Raw genomic sequence first — 16,716 nt, 5'->3', positions numbered from 1 at the left:
TTTTAAAATAATATTTTTATTACGGTTATTTTAGAGACTAAACTTTTTTTTATTTTACCAATAATCTTAAAAAATAAAGTATCAGTAAAACCTAAGGGTTTTGGATTGATATTGACTTATTGTAGAAAAAAGAAGGAGAAATAAATCCAAAAGAGAGGAAAAAAACTAACTGCCTAAAAAAATTGATTGTTAATCTTTCTTCCTTTTTTTTTCCTAACAAAACATTTTCTTTTCCTGTTAAGCAAAGAGAGAAATTGGGCTTCAACACGGCCCAATTTTAGAATTCAGAGCAACTGAAACGATGTCGTTTCATGCATTCCCTCTTCTTTTCTTCTCTGCTATTTCACTCTCACACTGCATTATCCATTAACGTTATCAGAAGAAGAAGAAGAAGAGGGTAACAGTAACAATGGCAGCATCAGCAGCTATGGCTGCTCTTCAGAGCTCCATGACGTCACTCTCACTGTCCTCCAACTCCTTCCTCGGACAGCGTCTCTCTCCTCCTTCTCCCCTTCTGGTACCCCAATTCGTCTTCTCTTTCCCCATTTCCTTTATTTTAAATCCAAAGCTTCAATTTTGAACACTCCACGTGCTTCCTTTTTACTTATTGTGAATTCGTTCATTTCCATATTTCCTTGTTTCCTATTGCATTCCAAATTCATGTAAGGTCGTGCAATTTTTGCTTTTGAATTCATACTCGGGTTTCTCTGCAACTTGATATGGCTGACTCTCTTGGCTTAATATATAAGGTTCATTCATGACTTGAATTTCATATGCATATATTGGTTTTGGATCAAGGAGATTGGTAAAGTGAGAAAGTAAGTATCTAAAAGTGAGTAGTTTGTAAAGTGAGAAAGTAAGTATTTAATCACCCTTGAATTAAGATAATGGGACTCGCATATGATAAGAAGTTACAAATTCAAATGTGATTAGACACTCAATTTATCACTTTACCAATTTTTTCCCGTTAGAGGATGCAAATTCACTGGTTTTAGGGGTTAAGATGAATCGTTTTGTAATTTGGCTTGAATTTGTTGTTTTGAAAAAGAATGAGAACTATGCCATTTTGAAAAATCTGAATTTTGATTATTAAAATATATGTTTGTGGTTTAAACTGTGTGAAGTTGGGAAGGCTACAACATATGTTGATGGATGCTCACATATGTTGCAAAATGATTTGTGGTTATGCTGGTTATGGAAAATCTAGTTATTATTAATATTATCATCATTTATTCATGCCGTAACTATAGTATATTTCCCTTATCCTTTTATTATCTTCATGTCTTCAAGAGATGCAATGTTATTTTTTTTTTAAACAATTGCCACATTTGGAAAAACCTTTTGATCTTCCTGAAAGTTTCCAGATTGTTTCCAATTTCATTGTGGCATCCATGCTAGTCTTAAAACATCTTTATGCCATCAAGATTGTAACTAAGTTTACCATAGATGGTTGTACTGAAAGGTTTAGTTGTCTAATTTGATATTGTTTTATGTTGCGACATGCAGAGTAAGTCGGCAGAGAATCCATGTCTTATTGTAATGAAGGTGAGCATTTGATTCTTGCCTCATCCATATATTCCATGCGTGCCTGATTTGATTATTCTTTTGCGAAATTCATAAATTCAAATCAAAATGGACCTAAAGGTTAAGGATAGTGTAGTTAAGCAGACGATGTACTTCAGTTGATCATTTATTAGATTCTTTAGAATGTGATCCAATTTGATTAAAAACATTTCCTAGCAAGTCATACCAAAATATAGCTTGGTGCAACCAATGCAAGAAGAAAAACATATATTTCATTTTCATAAAATCTTGAGGTTCATGCAAAAGAATGTTACTAAATTCATGAGTTATTCTTTTGACATAGTGTAATACCCTTTCTACTTTAGTGATGTGGAACTTCCTCATTCATTGATGCCGGATATTTTTTTAACTTAACACTAGCACTGAAGACATGTTTAAATTTTCTGTGTTTGAATTACCATAATCATAGAACTTTTGATGCTCTAAAGAAAATGAAACAGAACAAACCTTAAAGCTTCTCTAACAAATTATGAAAAAACGTGAAAAAAAAAACGACAAGGTCATGATTCGGCATGGATTGTCTAGGTAGCCTTAGTACTTCTCTTCTCACTTGCATAATTTAGGTTTTTTTTTACTGCTTCTCCTTTGGCAGCTTAAGCGATGGGAGCGAAAGAAATGTAAACCAAACAGTCTTCCCATCTTGCACAAGATGCATGTTAAAGTCGGAGATACAGTAAAGATCATATCTGGACATGAAAAGGGAAAAGTAGGGGAGATTGTCAGGCTCTTCAAGCATAACAGCACTGTCATAGTGAAAGACATAAATTTGAAAACGAAGCACATGAAGAGTAGAGAGGAGGGGGAACCAGGGCAAATTATTAAGGTTATTTTCATTTCCTCTACCAGAAAAACACAAGATTATAAATTCTCTGATCCTTCTGAATGTTCTTCACTTGTGTTTTCATTTGGAAAAGGATGGATATATCCTCTAACCTCTATGAACATCTCATTATTGGTTATTATGTATATGCAATTTTATTTTTGATAAACTTCATTATGGTGTTCCCTAATAGGATGTTTGTGAATTTTGATTTCGGAGGGAAAAGTGAAAGGAAATGAAGTCCTTTTTTACTTCAGATCCTTCTCTTCCATTTCCCTTCGAAAACTCCAACTTGCAAACATAACCAAAGGATAGAGATAGACGCATCGATCTAGTACTTTGCTTAATGCTCTAATTGTGATTTTGCATATTAACTAGCAAAATGTGCATGCGATTTTTCGCGTATCTCTTCATCTCCTAATACATGCGAGATTGTTTTCTTTCTTCCAATGGCAGATTGAAGGGCCTATCCACAGCTCAAATGTGATGCTGTACTCCAAAGACCAGAATGTTGCAAGCCGCGTCGGTCATAAAGTCCTTGACAATGGTAAAAGAGTCAGGTACCTTGTAAAAACTGGAGAGATAATTGATAGTGCAGAGAATTGGAAGAAACTGAAAGAGGAAGACAAGAAAACTGAAGAAGTTGCAACCACCTAGTTTTGTAGGTTGAATTCTTTAAGCCCTCACTATGGATGTAACAATAGGTGTACCTTTTTTCTTTATCTCTTTTTCCTTTTCATCATGTGATGTATATTTTTACATAAAACCTGAGTAATTAATTTTGCTCTATAATTGTTGGTTTGACTTTGGTTAAGAGAAGAAATCTTTCATGTCTCCCACCCAGATCCATTATGTGCCCCACGTTCAAGAAGAGAACAATTTCTTTTGGATTTACATCTATTAATATCATTAGGTATTGTGAAATGGATTTTGGATTTTCTCTCAAATTCTAGTTGTGGCATGAAACGGATAAGTATAGAAGACTAATTGAGTATAATATTCTGATTATTCCCATTTGATACTCTTTCACTTCGTGACAATGAATGGTTCAATTCAACACTGAAAAATCTTTTAGCATGCTCAACAAATCTCTAGACCCTAGTATTATATATTATATTATTCATTTTCATGCGTTTCCAAATCCAAATTGGAAGTTGGCATGTATGTTGACTTATACAGTACCATCTACTAATTAATACTATTATTAATGTAGATTCTATTTTGTTTTATCACTCTTTGTTTCATGTATTTTTACATAGATATATTCAACAATCATATAAAAATGTCATCAAAATAGGAATAACAATGTCAATATCATTTGAAACAATTTTCTTTCTAATAAAATCACAACCAGAGTTAACATTTTGTGAAGCTGAATTCAGCAAACCATATGCAATCCCGTGAATATGGGTATGGACATGTGTTGTGGCTATTTCACAAACACTTGGCATCTATGCATGGCAACAAGAATTTTATTTTATTTTATTTTTTTCAATAGAAAGTTCGAAACACACTCGCACACTAACCTAGCCACCATTGCTAGGATTTGAACCTGATGTGGCTTAGTTTGAGGCAAACACCTTGCATGGCAGCAAGATTAACATTCATTTTGTGCACATTTTGAGTTCATGTCACTGCAAAATTTAACACAAAAGCCCAAGCATACAACAAACCTCAAATTTATTGTTGAAATCAATGAATTTATAGGCATGGTAACATTTAATTTAATTTAATTTGAATGTGGGGCTATGTATTAGTAAACAAATATATAGCACTTGGCTACGTGCCTGCATCGATGTAGCATTAATTAATATAATAGAATTAGCTACTAATTTAGTACTCAAAATATTCAGGCGCGGAAAAAAAGTTCTTAAAATATGTTATCGATGCGATAAAAAAATTAATAAATATTATTATGAGTTTAATTTTGATATATTAATAGTGTAAAATATTTTACACAATCATACAATTATATCTATTTTTTAGAAGACTATTCACGTAATCAATAAAAATAATATTATTTTTTATGATGTGATATTACGTGATTGGGTGCAGGTGCATCAAAATTAAATTTTATTATATTTTTTATAAATAACCAAAAAAAATTTCATATTTAACAACCGGTTTTATATATTTAATCCGAATTTTGTGTCAACATTTGAATAAATATTTAGAAGGTACACAAAAGAATTCAAAATAAAATTTAATCTCTAGATTTTTTATATTTCAAAAAAATAGTCATTCACAGTAAAAAAAAATAAAAAAAATCACCTGACATATTTGAGAATTAAAATTTCTTATTTTTTTAATAATATTTATAAAAAATTACATCAAAATATAATTTTTAAAATTTTTTTTAAATATATATTTAATATCTAATTCTTCTTGTTGCATTTTTAAATTTTTTTAGAACTTATTTATCGTTAACATTTTTTGAGATTATTTTTATCAATGTTGTGAAATTTCGGATACCATTTTAATAGTTTACTCCAATATAATACTATTATTGCAGTTTACCAAAAAGAATAAGAATCCATTGCATTGCATATAAATATGAAAAAAGTTGGCCAATACTGATAGGTCCTTTCATAGAGAGGGTTAAAGGGGTATCAACTTTCAATATTGGTATTCATAGTTGGAGTGAGTAGAAATAATGGAGGAAGCACTTAATAAGATGGTGATGAAAGTTGATCCTTCTTCAACAACATACTGTGTTACTGGAGCCACTGGGTACATTGGTTCATACCTTGTAGAGATTCTTCTTCAAAGAGGCTACAAAGTTCATGCCACTCTCAGAGATCCTGGTTAGTCATTTCTTAACTTTAATTTTTTTACTTGGAAAAAAAGTAACTTGAATGAAGACCTTAGAGTAATTAGGAAAGTGAAAAATTAGTTTTGTGATGATGTTTAATATGTATTAATTTGTGGCAAGCTGGTTCTTCCTTGAAGTCATAGAGAGATTATTTGATTTGATTTGTTATATATAATAACTTGATTTCAGTAGGAAATTTCTTGATATTTTTTTGTAGATTAATAATAAAAATAGACTTAAATAAAATTTTGGATAAAATATTGTTTTATTAATCTCTAATATTTGAATTAAATTTTAATTTTGTCTATAACATTAAAAGTGTATGTCTTATTTTAATTCTAGGCATCTTATTTCATCTTATATTAAATTTTCTCTTTCAAAAGTACAATTTTTTTCCATTATCATTTTCTTGTAGGTAAACAACAATAATCGTAATTGTAACAATTGTAGTGGCGATTGTAGTAATTGTGAATAAAGCGAGAGAAGAATGAGAGAAAGAAAAAAAAATAATAAAAAAATTATTTTATTTGAAATTTTTTTTTAATATTGACAAAAGTATGTTTTTTTTTAAACGTTAACGATGAAATTACAATCTAACTTAAACATTAAGAATTAAAATAATATTTCATTCTAAATTTTTTTATCCAATTAAAAATATTTTTTGGTTTTATTCTAATAAAATTTAAAAAGTCTATATTTTGGTTCTATTTGTTAGTTTGTCCCTAAGTAATGATGATGAAGAACATTTTATCACGTTAATAATTAACTTGTCATATCAACTTTTAACGTGGAAAGCTAATCACAATGACTAAAATAGAGACCTTCCAAATTTTATGGGACCAAAAAATAAATTATAGAGATCAAAATAAAAAAATTAATAGTCCAATTAATTTTAAAAAAAAATTCGTTCTTTAAATTTGTTAAAAATTTTATTAATTAAATTGGTCTTTTAAAAATTATAAATTAATTTTTTTTGTTTTTTATCATTCTATTAATATTTTTTATTAATGATTAATGAATAAAATAAAATGTTAAGTGACAGTATACATGATATTTAGCATATTTAATTGAAAGCTGATAAATATGCTTATGAAAACCTAGAATTATTTATTGTTGCTACATTATTATATTGGTTAGCATTGATAGATTTTTATATATATATTTAGTTAGTATCTAATTAAATATGCTTCATGTAAATTATCAATTAATATTTTATATTATCAGTTATTGACAACTAATGTTAATAGAACGATAGAAGACAAAAATAATTAATTTATAATTTTTAAAAAATTAATTTAATTGATAGAATTTTTTAGGGACAAATTTAAAAATAATCTATTTTTTATTGACTAATTTAACTATTAACCTAAAAATAAATGTAGTCTTTTATAAAAATTAAGAACTTATTTAAGCCATAAATAAAGTTTGAGACACTCCCCTCTCCTGTTAGATGCTAAAATGACACCCCCTTTTCTTCTATTTATAAAATGTACATTTCTCTCTCTTATAACTTTTAAAAAACCTCCTCTTTAATCTATTTTAATTTTTTTTGTGTTAAGTAATGTTAACTTTATTCATTTTTCAAAAAAAAATATGATTTTTTACAAAAATATCCTTTAACAAAAATTTTATTATTTTGTTATTAAATTTTGCTTACCAAAATACTCTTTAATAAAAAAATTTTTATTGATTAAATTGTATTTTTACCAAAATATTTTTAAAAAAATTTAATAATTAAATTAATTTTTTCTAAAATATCCTTCAATAATTTTTTAATTATTAAATTATGATTTTACCAAAATTTTTGTTAAAATTTTTTATATTTTACTATTACTTTTTTTATATCAATATATATTATTTTAATATTAAAAAAATCTTAGTAAGATTATTTTTCAATATCAATATATATATTAATTGTTATACATATTAATAATGGTAAGATTTATTTATTTGATGTTAAAATAATATACATTAATATCAAAAAATTAATAGTAAAATATAAAAAAATTATTAACGAAAATTTTGGTAAAATCATAATTTAATAATTAAAAAATTATTGAAAGGTATTTTAGAAAAAAAAATTTAATTACTAAATTTCTTATAAAATATTTTGGTAAAAATATAATTTAATCAATAAAAATAATTTCTTAAATGGTATTTTGGTAAGTAATATTTAGTGATAAAAAAATAAATTTTTTGTTAAAAGGTATTTTTGTAAAAAAAAATTTAAAAAAAATAGATAAAGTTAACATTAGTTAAAAAAAAAATTAAAATAGATTAAAGAGAAAGTTTTTTAAAATTTATAAGAAATGAGAATGTACATTTTATAAATAGAAGAGAGAAAAATGTCATTTTAACATCTCGCATGGGAAAGGAGTGAAATTTTCTCATAAAATTTTAAAGAATTCAAAAATTTTGCGATGAATTCGTAGGTTCTTAAAGACAATAAAGCAATCAATAAAGTCTTATTACTAAAATTTTGTGATGAATAATTATAGCTCCTCAGAAAAAAAAAAAAACAGTGCGTTAGACATATTTCATTCTTTGAACCTATAAATCCACTTTTACAATTTTTTTACTATTTATTTAATATTTTTTTTCAACAGCTATAAAATATATGGTTTAGGCCTATGATAATTGTGACAATTATCCTATTGCAAATTATATAATCATTAGTCATTACACTTCTCTATACGAAAAAATGTTAATACTTTAGTCTTTGTTGAATTTTTTGTCCCATATAAGATTAAATTAATTAATGAATTTTTTTACCGGCTTCTAATGCAACAGAAAAATCACTACACCTAATGTCAGTGTGGGGTGGAGGTGACCGATTGAGATTGTTCAAAGCAGATTTGAATGAAGAAGGAAGCTTCGATGAGGCTCTAAAAGGCTGCGATGGTGTTTTTCATGTTGCAGCTTCTATGGAATTCAACGTTGATGACAAACAAAACATTGGTAATTAATATCATGACCAATGCTTTTAACCTTGAAACTTGATGATAAGACAATAATGACAACTATCACTGCAGAATCCTATGTTCAAGAAAACATAATAGACCCTGCAATCAAAGGAACCTTAAACCTTCTGAATTCATGCTTGAAGTACAAGAATTCAGTGAAAAGGGTTGTGTTCACATCTTCCATAAGTACCATAACTGCCAAGGACAATGATGGAAAATGGAAACAAACAGTTGATGAATCTTGCCAACTACAACCTCATCATGTATGGAACACTCAAGCAAGTGGATGGGTAAGCACTAACTACTCAAGAATCTCAATTTAACTTCCTATTAATTTTTGAACTTCACTTCCAGAATAACAATATACATACTTGCTTATAATTATGACACTTCAAATATGTGTTGCCAATAATTGTAATATCTTTTCTTTATCCACGGAGCTACTTAGTTATAGGTTATTGATAAGTTTAGTTTAAGATGAAAACTCTATGTGTAGTCAATTTCAAGGAAAGTTAATAGTTGAGAGCGGTTAAATGATTTGACTGATTTGACTAAATTTTTATCCAACCGCTCTCAGTTACAACTTCACGTGAAATTGATTGCATCTAAATTTTCAGCTTAGTTTAATTATCAATATATAATGTCTCAGTTAATAACGTTTGATTTTTTGGTTGCGAACGGCTTTCAGTTAAAACTTAATTTGAAGTTGACTGTACCTAAGTTTTCACCTTAGTTTAATTATCAATATATAATGTCTCAGTTAATAACGTTTGATTATTAGGTTGTGAAATGTTTGATCATTCTATTGGCTTATTACAATGTTAGAAAAATATGTAAATCAATGTATATAAATATATACAAAGATATATTGGTTGATTTTTGTATTTATACAGTATTTTTTTGTTTCAAATTTGAGAGTTGTTTTAAATAAGAGGTAGTACTGGTTGGGTTAACTTTTGTTACATTGTAACGAAATTGACTAAGTGGTTGTGTGTTTTGGTGCAAGTGTCAGGTTTATGCACTTTCAAAGCTTAAAAGTGAAGAAGCAGCATTTAAATTTGCAAAAGAGAACGAAATTGATCTTGTGTCAGTTATAACAACCACTGTTGCAGGCCCATTTTTCACGGCCAATGTACCTTCCAGTCTTAAAGTTCTTCTCTCACCAATTACAGGTTTACTTTCCCATCTATTTTACATGCATTTCAAGCAACTAATTCACCAGAAAATTCAACCACCTATTTCCATGTTACTCAGCATTCTATTGACCCCTTTTGTCTGTCTATAAGTGAAAGAAAGCCATGGTTATGATATTTCTGTTTCACACCAACTACTTCTCCCAGAAAACATTGAATACATGTGCTAAGTTGTGTGCATCATAACATGAAACATTTAAAATGAAATTTGTACAATAAGGTAGGAATTTACTTAGGTTATTTATCATGTGACAATGTTTGACCATAAATATATATATATATAGGTGAACCTCAATTTTACAAGATATTAAATGCTGTGAATTCAAGAATGGGGTCAATAGGTTTGGTTCACATTGAAGACATATGCAATGCACACATATTTCTAATGGAGAATGAAAAAGCACAAGGTAGATACATCTGCAGCAGCCTAAGTTGTCCATTGTCAAAGTTGGCTAATCTTCTTCACCAACACTATTCTCACCCAAACATCAAAAGGTAAATGTTACACTCATTTTCCATAGTAATCTTTCTATGCTTTTATTAGGTGCTTATGTTGTTCTTATATATGCAGGGTTGCTGAGAATAATTATGACAAAGTTCCTTGTGAGATTTCCTCAAACAAGTTAAATGATCTTGGATTTAGCTACAAGCATGGCCTTGAAGATATAATCAATCAAACAATCATGTGTTGTTTAGATTATGGTTATTTACCTCCTATTAGCTAATACAGTCTCTTAATACTATTGTACATGATTTTATTGTAACAAAATCCTGGAGTTTTGTCCACAAATTATAACTTACTGTGTACTTAAAAGTTAAAACTCTCTAAGTTTGAATAATTAATGTCAATTATGGTGGCCATGGTCCCGGAAATTTTCAGCGCGTTATCCACGGCGCAATTGCATCAACCGGAGGGCATTCATGAGTTCAAGAACAGAGAGGAATCTATAATTGCATCTTATCTGATTCAACAAACTTTTAAATGCTGGTTGGTCCATGTTGAGTTTGTATAGTAAGAATAAATGTAAAGGTGAAGAACCTCTTGCATCTTGATTCTGATAAATTAATTTGAGTCTACAATGTGAACCAAAGACTATGTTACCTGAGATTAATTAAACTTTGAAGACAATTTGATGAAACAATTTAATGTAATTAAGCTTAAAAGTCACTTTGAAAGATACACATAACAAAGTGTTGTTGAGTCATAATAATTGTTCAACAAGCTGATTTTGTTGATGGAAATCAATGTGAGTAATGAGAATGAAAAATTAAGAACTTAATTCAGACTATACAGCAAAAGTTATAAAGTTGGACGCAAAGTTCAATTACTCATTTAATTTGATCATTTGACCAACAAAATCATTTGACTTGAATTGGAAATGCAACTGGTTAAATATTCAATTTGATTGTTAAAACATCATGTGCCTACAAGAAATAAAATGGGTCAGTCTAAAGGTTAGGGAGTTGAATATCTCCGGATTCAAATTTTGGTATACAAAAAAGGTGAAAAATAGGAATTGGGTAGGTATTATCGTGGATAAGCAGTGGAAGAAGGATGTAGTGGATGTCAAGAGGGTGAGTGATCAGATAATCTCTATCAAACTTGTGGTGGAAGGAGATACTTTTCATGTGAATAGCGCCTATGCACCGCAAGTGGATTCGGACGAGCAATACATACAGGATAATTTTTTGGGAGGATCTAGAGAGTTCAATCCAAAACATACATTCGAGAGATAAGATTTTCTTAGAAGAATATTTAAATAGCCATGTTAGAAAAAAAAAGTGACTAGGTATGAAAGTATTCACAGAGGTCATGGTTTCGAAATGGTCAATACCGATGGTAAAATTATTTTGGACTTTTTCTCAACCTTTGACCTTCTCATCGCAAATACATGTTTTAGAAGGAGAGACGAATATCTTATAACCTATAGGAGTGACATGACAAGTTCTCAAATCGACTTCTTATTGTTGAAGAGAGTTGACCGAAAATTATGCATTAATTATAAAATTATTTCGGGAGAGAGTTTAACAATACATCATAGGATGCTTGTCATGAATTTTCACGTTGAGCAAAAGACATTATATGAAGAACCCAAGGACGAGGTGGTGGCAGATGAAAGGTGAAGAACAAAGAAACTTCCTAAGATGGATAGGAGAAGAGGCAAAGTGGAAAGGGGATGGAAGCGTGGAGGAGATATAGAGGGAGATGGTGGAAGTTATTAGAAAAATAGTAAAAGAAAATTTTGGTGAATCTAGAGGGATATGACCAAGAGACGAGAAGTTCTGGTGGTGGAATGTGAGTGTACAAGAAAAAATAAAGACAAAAAGCGAGTGCTTTAAAGAGTGGCCTTTGTGCCGCAGTGCAGATAATTGAGAAAAATATAAGACGGCAAAGAAAAAGACAAAAGTGGTTGTAAGTGAAGTAAAAACAAGAGCATATGAGGATCTCTACCAGTCTTTAGACATGAAGGAATGAGAAAAAGGTATATATAGAATCATAAAGAGCCATGAAAGAAGAACGAGAGACTTGAATCGGGTTAAGTGCATAAAAGATAAAGACGGAGAGGTTTTGGCTAAGATGAGAAAATCAATGAAAGGTGGAAGAACTAATTCTACGAGTTATTTAATGAAGGACATAAGACTCTTGCGAATCTTGGTCGGTTATGCACGAGGGAAGAAGATAAAATTTTTTACTACTATCGAAGGATTCGAGATTTCGAGGTAAAAGAGGATATAAAGTGGATGAAAAATGGTAGGGCAGTAGGATCCGATAATATCTCGATTGAAGTTTGGAAGGGTCTTGGAGAGAAAGACATCAGTTAGTTAACTAAATTTGTAATGAGATTTTAAGGTTAAAGAAGATGTCAGATGAGTGGAGAAAGATCACATTGGTGCCTTTACAGGAATAAGGGGAATATACAGAGTTGCGAAAATTATAGAGAGATAAAACTCATGAGCCATACCATGAAGTTATGGGAAATAGTGATAGAACGGAGGGTAAAACCAATTTAGTTTTATGCCAGACAGATCCACCACTGAAACTACATACCTATTAAGAAGGATGATGAAGAGGTATCGTAGTAATAAAATGGATCTATATATGGTATTTATTGATTTGAAAAAAGCGTACGATAGGGTGCCAAGGGAGGTCTTATGGAAGGTTTTAGAAAGGAAGAAAGTAATGATTGCATATATTCGTGCAACTAAAGACATGTATGATGGGGCTACAACTAGTGTGAAAACTCAAGGTGGTGTGACTGAGGAATTTTCTATTGGTATAGGATTACGTCAGGGATCATCCTTAAGTCCATATTTTTTCACATTAATCTTGGAGGTATTCACAAAGCATATCTAAGAGCCTATGCTATGGTACATGTTTTTTGCCGATGATATCATTCTTATGGGAGAGGCAAAGGAAGGCTTAAATAAGAAGTTGGATTTGTGGAGAGAAGCTCTAGAAGTGTATGGTCTACGTATAAGTCGTAACAAGACGGAATATATGGAACGTAAGTTCGGCCACCAAATGAAAAACCCTAATACATAAGTGAAGATCGGAGAAAATATCCTACGAAAAGTTAAAAGTTTTAAGTATCTTGAGTGCATCATACAGGATAATGGAAAGATTGAACATGATATAAATCATAGGATTCAAACAGGTTGGTCAAAATGGCGGAGTGCGTCTAGTTTTATATATGACAAAAAAAGTACATTTAAAACTTAAAGGTAAATTCTATCGCACTGCTATCAGATCGGCTATGCTTTATGGTATAGAGTGTTGGACGGCCAAAGGAGAGCATGAACATAAGTTAAATGTGGCATAAATGAAGATGTTGAGATGAATGATTGGTCATACGCAATTGGATAGAATATGGAACAAAAATATAAGAGAGAGAGAGTTGGAGTAGCACCTATTGTGGAAAAGATGGTAGAATCATCTCTCAAATGGTTTAGACATGTGAGAAGAAGACCGATAGAGTATCCAGTCAAGAGGGTGGATGAGATGGAAGATGGATAATGAGTGAAAGGCAAAGAAAGATCTAGGAAGATCATCTATGAGGTAGTCAAATAAGATCTATATGTAAACGGTCTCTTTATAGACATAATATATGATAGATTTCAATAATATTATTTGATCTAAGTAGTCAATCCTATCTAGTGGGACAAGACTTCGTTATTGTTATTGTTGTATTGTTGAAACATTACCTTTTAGTGGTACTTTGGTTTAAAAAGCATTATAACTAAATGTGAAGTTTACCATCATTAAAAAATATGTCTATGTAATTGAAATCCTATAAATCGGAGTAATAATAATGGTGATTGCTATGGTACTTAAAAGTATTTGTCTAATTTATTGAAAAGGGTTAAAAATTAATATTTAATTTTAAAAGTATAAAAATAAATAATTATTAAATATTTAAAAATTATCATAAAAAATAAATTAAGCAAAAATTAGACACCAAATTATAGGCACCATAGAATTCACTAACAACAATATCTAAACCTTAGTAAATAGGATTACCACTAGCATTTTTGGTTTAAATTTTTTCTCACTAAACTATATTGGTGAAGGGACTTCTATAAAAAAGTAACTCAATACATGTTTTGGTTAGATCAACTTCAATATAGTTTTTTTTCCATTTCATCTTTAACACTTCCATTAAATTAATTAGAGGTTTTTGTAATATTATTTTACTCATATTTTTGTATAAATTAGGCTAAACGTGTGAACAATATTACATATGCTTTTAAAATATCATTCAAACCATAAAATAAAAATAAAAATATACTATATAATTCAAACGATGTTATAATATTATAAAAGAAAGAATTTATTACTGTACTAAAAACATAGTTATCAAATCGATCGAATCGGCCAGATCAATTAAAAATTGGTGAACTGAATCTCTAATCGGTCCAACTGAACCATTTGAATAAAAATTCTAAAATTAATAAAAATATGATTTAGACACATATTATTCATTATTATGAATATAAATATAAATATTATTAAACATGTATAAATAAAAAATATCAAATATTTTTATTAATTATAATATAATTATTCTTTTTATAATTATATGATATTTATTAATATTATCTTTTCAATAAATACAAATAGAATAAGTTACTCATTTAAATTGTTTGGAAATTATAATTACCAGAATTCAATTTTTGAATAATGAAGACGTAAATGCAACATTTACATAACTATAGAAATTGCGAGAGGCTATAGTGGTTTAGGAATTGAATGTAAACTGCTATAGCATGTAGCGATTTATGTGAGAAGTGGTGTTGGCCAAAAACTGCTATAGGGTGTAACGATTTCTGAAGGTATCTAAACATGAAGAAACCACGAGAGGCTCTAGCGGTTTCTTCTGATTGTATTATTTTGGAAACCGTGTGACAATATAGGAAATGTCTATAAATACCCAATATGAGACAATGGTGAAGTAGTATAATGTCATTTTTACATATGGAGAGTAAGGAGAATTTTTTACCTCTAGTGCATTACTCTGAAAAAATTCAGAAAAGTAAAAGGTATGGTGTTAAATTTACTAATAGAGAACCAGTGAATATATTTATCCGGTCATCAAATATGTTGTCAGAGCTAAAAATCAGTATATTACAAAAAGTGGGGGTGTGTGGGACAAAGTGGATGAAGAAGCTGTTCTACAAGATTCCTATTGCGGTTGTGTCAACTGGTGTGAAGTATGAAACATTTGTGATAGGATCTGACGAAGATATGCAGATTTTGTTTCATTGTTGGCGAAGTTTTCCGGAAGTGAGAATACAGGAACTATATGCCAAGTTAGAAGATGGCATCGATAGTTCTGGGGCATCAAGGCCGAATCCTTAGTCGACTACGGTGGGGAGTGTTTTTACCTTGATGCCTGTCATTGCGTCTGCTTGTCTGTTGGCTGATCCTCCATCTGTTACAGTTGGAATAACTAGGTCACCTCATCTGATTCTGGATATTGTCGGTGAGGGTGAACCGGATCGGGTTGAAAATGCGATGCGAGATGATGATTCGAACGAAGAGCCTGTTGACATTGTTGAAGACAGTGATGAGGATACCCAGACTAACCCACCAACACATCCGGAGTCGTCAAGTTCCGGCACACAGCAACATCCTCCACATTTTTCAACCCTGAATTTGGAAGCCATCGGCCAACAACCGAACATAAATCCTACTTTTAGGTGGTCAAGGATTGCATGAGGAAAATGTTGCTACGGAATTTTAGATTGGCCAATTTTTCTAAAGTAAGAAGAAAGTTGTGTTGAGTATAAAGAATTATAGCATCCGTCGTGGAGTTGAGCACATGATGATAGAGTCAGATAATCTAAGCACCATGGAAGATGCTAAGAGTTCGATAAAGGTTGCACGTGGTTGATTCGCATCACACTTCGACAACGAAAGAGTACCTGGGAGGTTAGAAGGTACAAAGGACCTCACACTTGCTTGGATGCCTCGATTTCAAGCGATCACTGATGCGTGAGCATCTTATCTATCTTTTTCTAGTGAATTTGCATCTAATTTGTTGAGTTTAATTAAGAATTAATTATATTTTAGCCACTATGGATGCTATTTTGAGTTTTGTGCAAATTTATTTATTTTAGGTAGCATTCGGAAGGATTTGATGAAGTTTCTACAGAGAAAAAGAAGAAACCAAAGAGATGACCAGCGAAGACCAACGCAGACGCATGGCTCACGCGACCACGCGGAATGGAGAAATCGCAATGACGCGATCGCGTGCCTGACGCGAACGCGTGGACTGGAATATACACAAATGACGCGAGCTCGTGGACGACGCGGACGCGTCACATGCGCGATCTGCAAAAATACAAATGACGCTGGTTACGAATTTTGGGCTGTTTTGACCCACTTTCCAGCCCAAAAAACACAGATTAGAAGCTGCAGAATTGACAAAGCAAGTGGTCCCCAACCATCAACTGAAAATCTGTTAATTAATTCAAATTTAAATTCAAATCTTATCTTTTAGGAAAAGATATTATTTTTAATTTTTGATTTTAAACCTATTAGGATTAATAATAAATAGAAATTCTGTACATTTAGACAAGCATCAGATTGTTACCAGAACCCTTATTTTTCTTCTCTGAACCATGAGCAACTAATCCTCTATTGTTAAGGTTAGGAGCTCTGTCTATTTGTAATGGATTAATTCGTTTGATCTTTCTAATTTATTCCATACTTTGATTTATATTTCAATAATTGTTTTCGCTCTTTATTTTATGAATATGGGTGGAACGGAAGTATGACCCATGTTCTAATTGAGTTCTTGTAAAACTTGGAAAAGTTCTTTACTTGAACAACAGCTTGGAAAT

The 16,716-nt window shown here is 30.5% G+C and overlaps 2 protein-coding genes across 3 annotated transcripts; both read left to right on the top strand.

Moving 5' to 3' along the window:
* The first annotated feature begins 348 nt into the window (after positions 1-348).
* On the top strand, positions 349-3,328 carry LOC107462460 (50S ribosomal protein L24, chloroplastic). Its single transcript, XM_016081056.3, has 4 exons — positions 349-517; positions 1,507-1,545; positions 2,177-2,407; positions 2,861-3,328. Exons 1-4 carry the CDS (start codon positions 410-412, stop codon positions 3,059-3,061), a joined length of 579 nt encoding a protein of 192 aa, XP_015936542.1. The 5' UTR covers positions 349-409; the 3' UTR covers positions 3,062-3,328.
* Positions 3,329-5,000: 1,672 nt separating this feature from the next.
* On the top strand, positions 5,001-10,466 carry LOC107462478 (putative anthocyanidin reductase). Of its 2 annotated transcripts, none has more exons than XM_016081076.3 (6): positions 5,001-5,208; positions 8,007-8,174; positions 8,249-8,469; positions 9,186-9,351; positions 9,657-9,867; positions 9,944-10,466. In XM_016081076.3, exons 1-6 carry the CDS (start codon positions 5,058-5,060, stop codon positions 10,095-10,097), a joined length of 1,071 nt encoding a protein of 356 aa, XP_015936562.1. In that variant the 5' UTR covers positions 5,001-5,057; the 3' UTR covers positions 10,098-10,466. The 2 variants fall into 2 exon arrangements, with proteins under 2 accessions (XP_015936562.1, XP_015936563.1); XM_016081077.3 differs by having other exon boundaries at positions 9,192-9,351; positions 9,944-10,463.
* Positions 10,467-16,716: the final 6,250 nt, after the last annotated feature.

The sequence above is a fragment of the Arachis duranensis genome, chromosome 8, assembly GCF_000817695.3.
Source record: "Arachis duranensis cultivar V14167 chromosome 8, aradu.V14167.gnm2.J7QH, whole genome shotgun sequence".
In the NCBI taxonomy this organism is placed as follows: Eukaryota; Viridiplantae; Streptophyta; class Magnoliopsida; order Fabales; family Fabaceae; genus Arachis; species Arachis duranensis.
The sequence above is the reverse complement of the archived record's forward strand: the minus strand, read 5'-3'. Positions and strand labels throughout refer to the sequence as shown.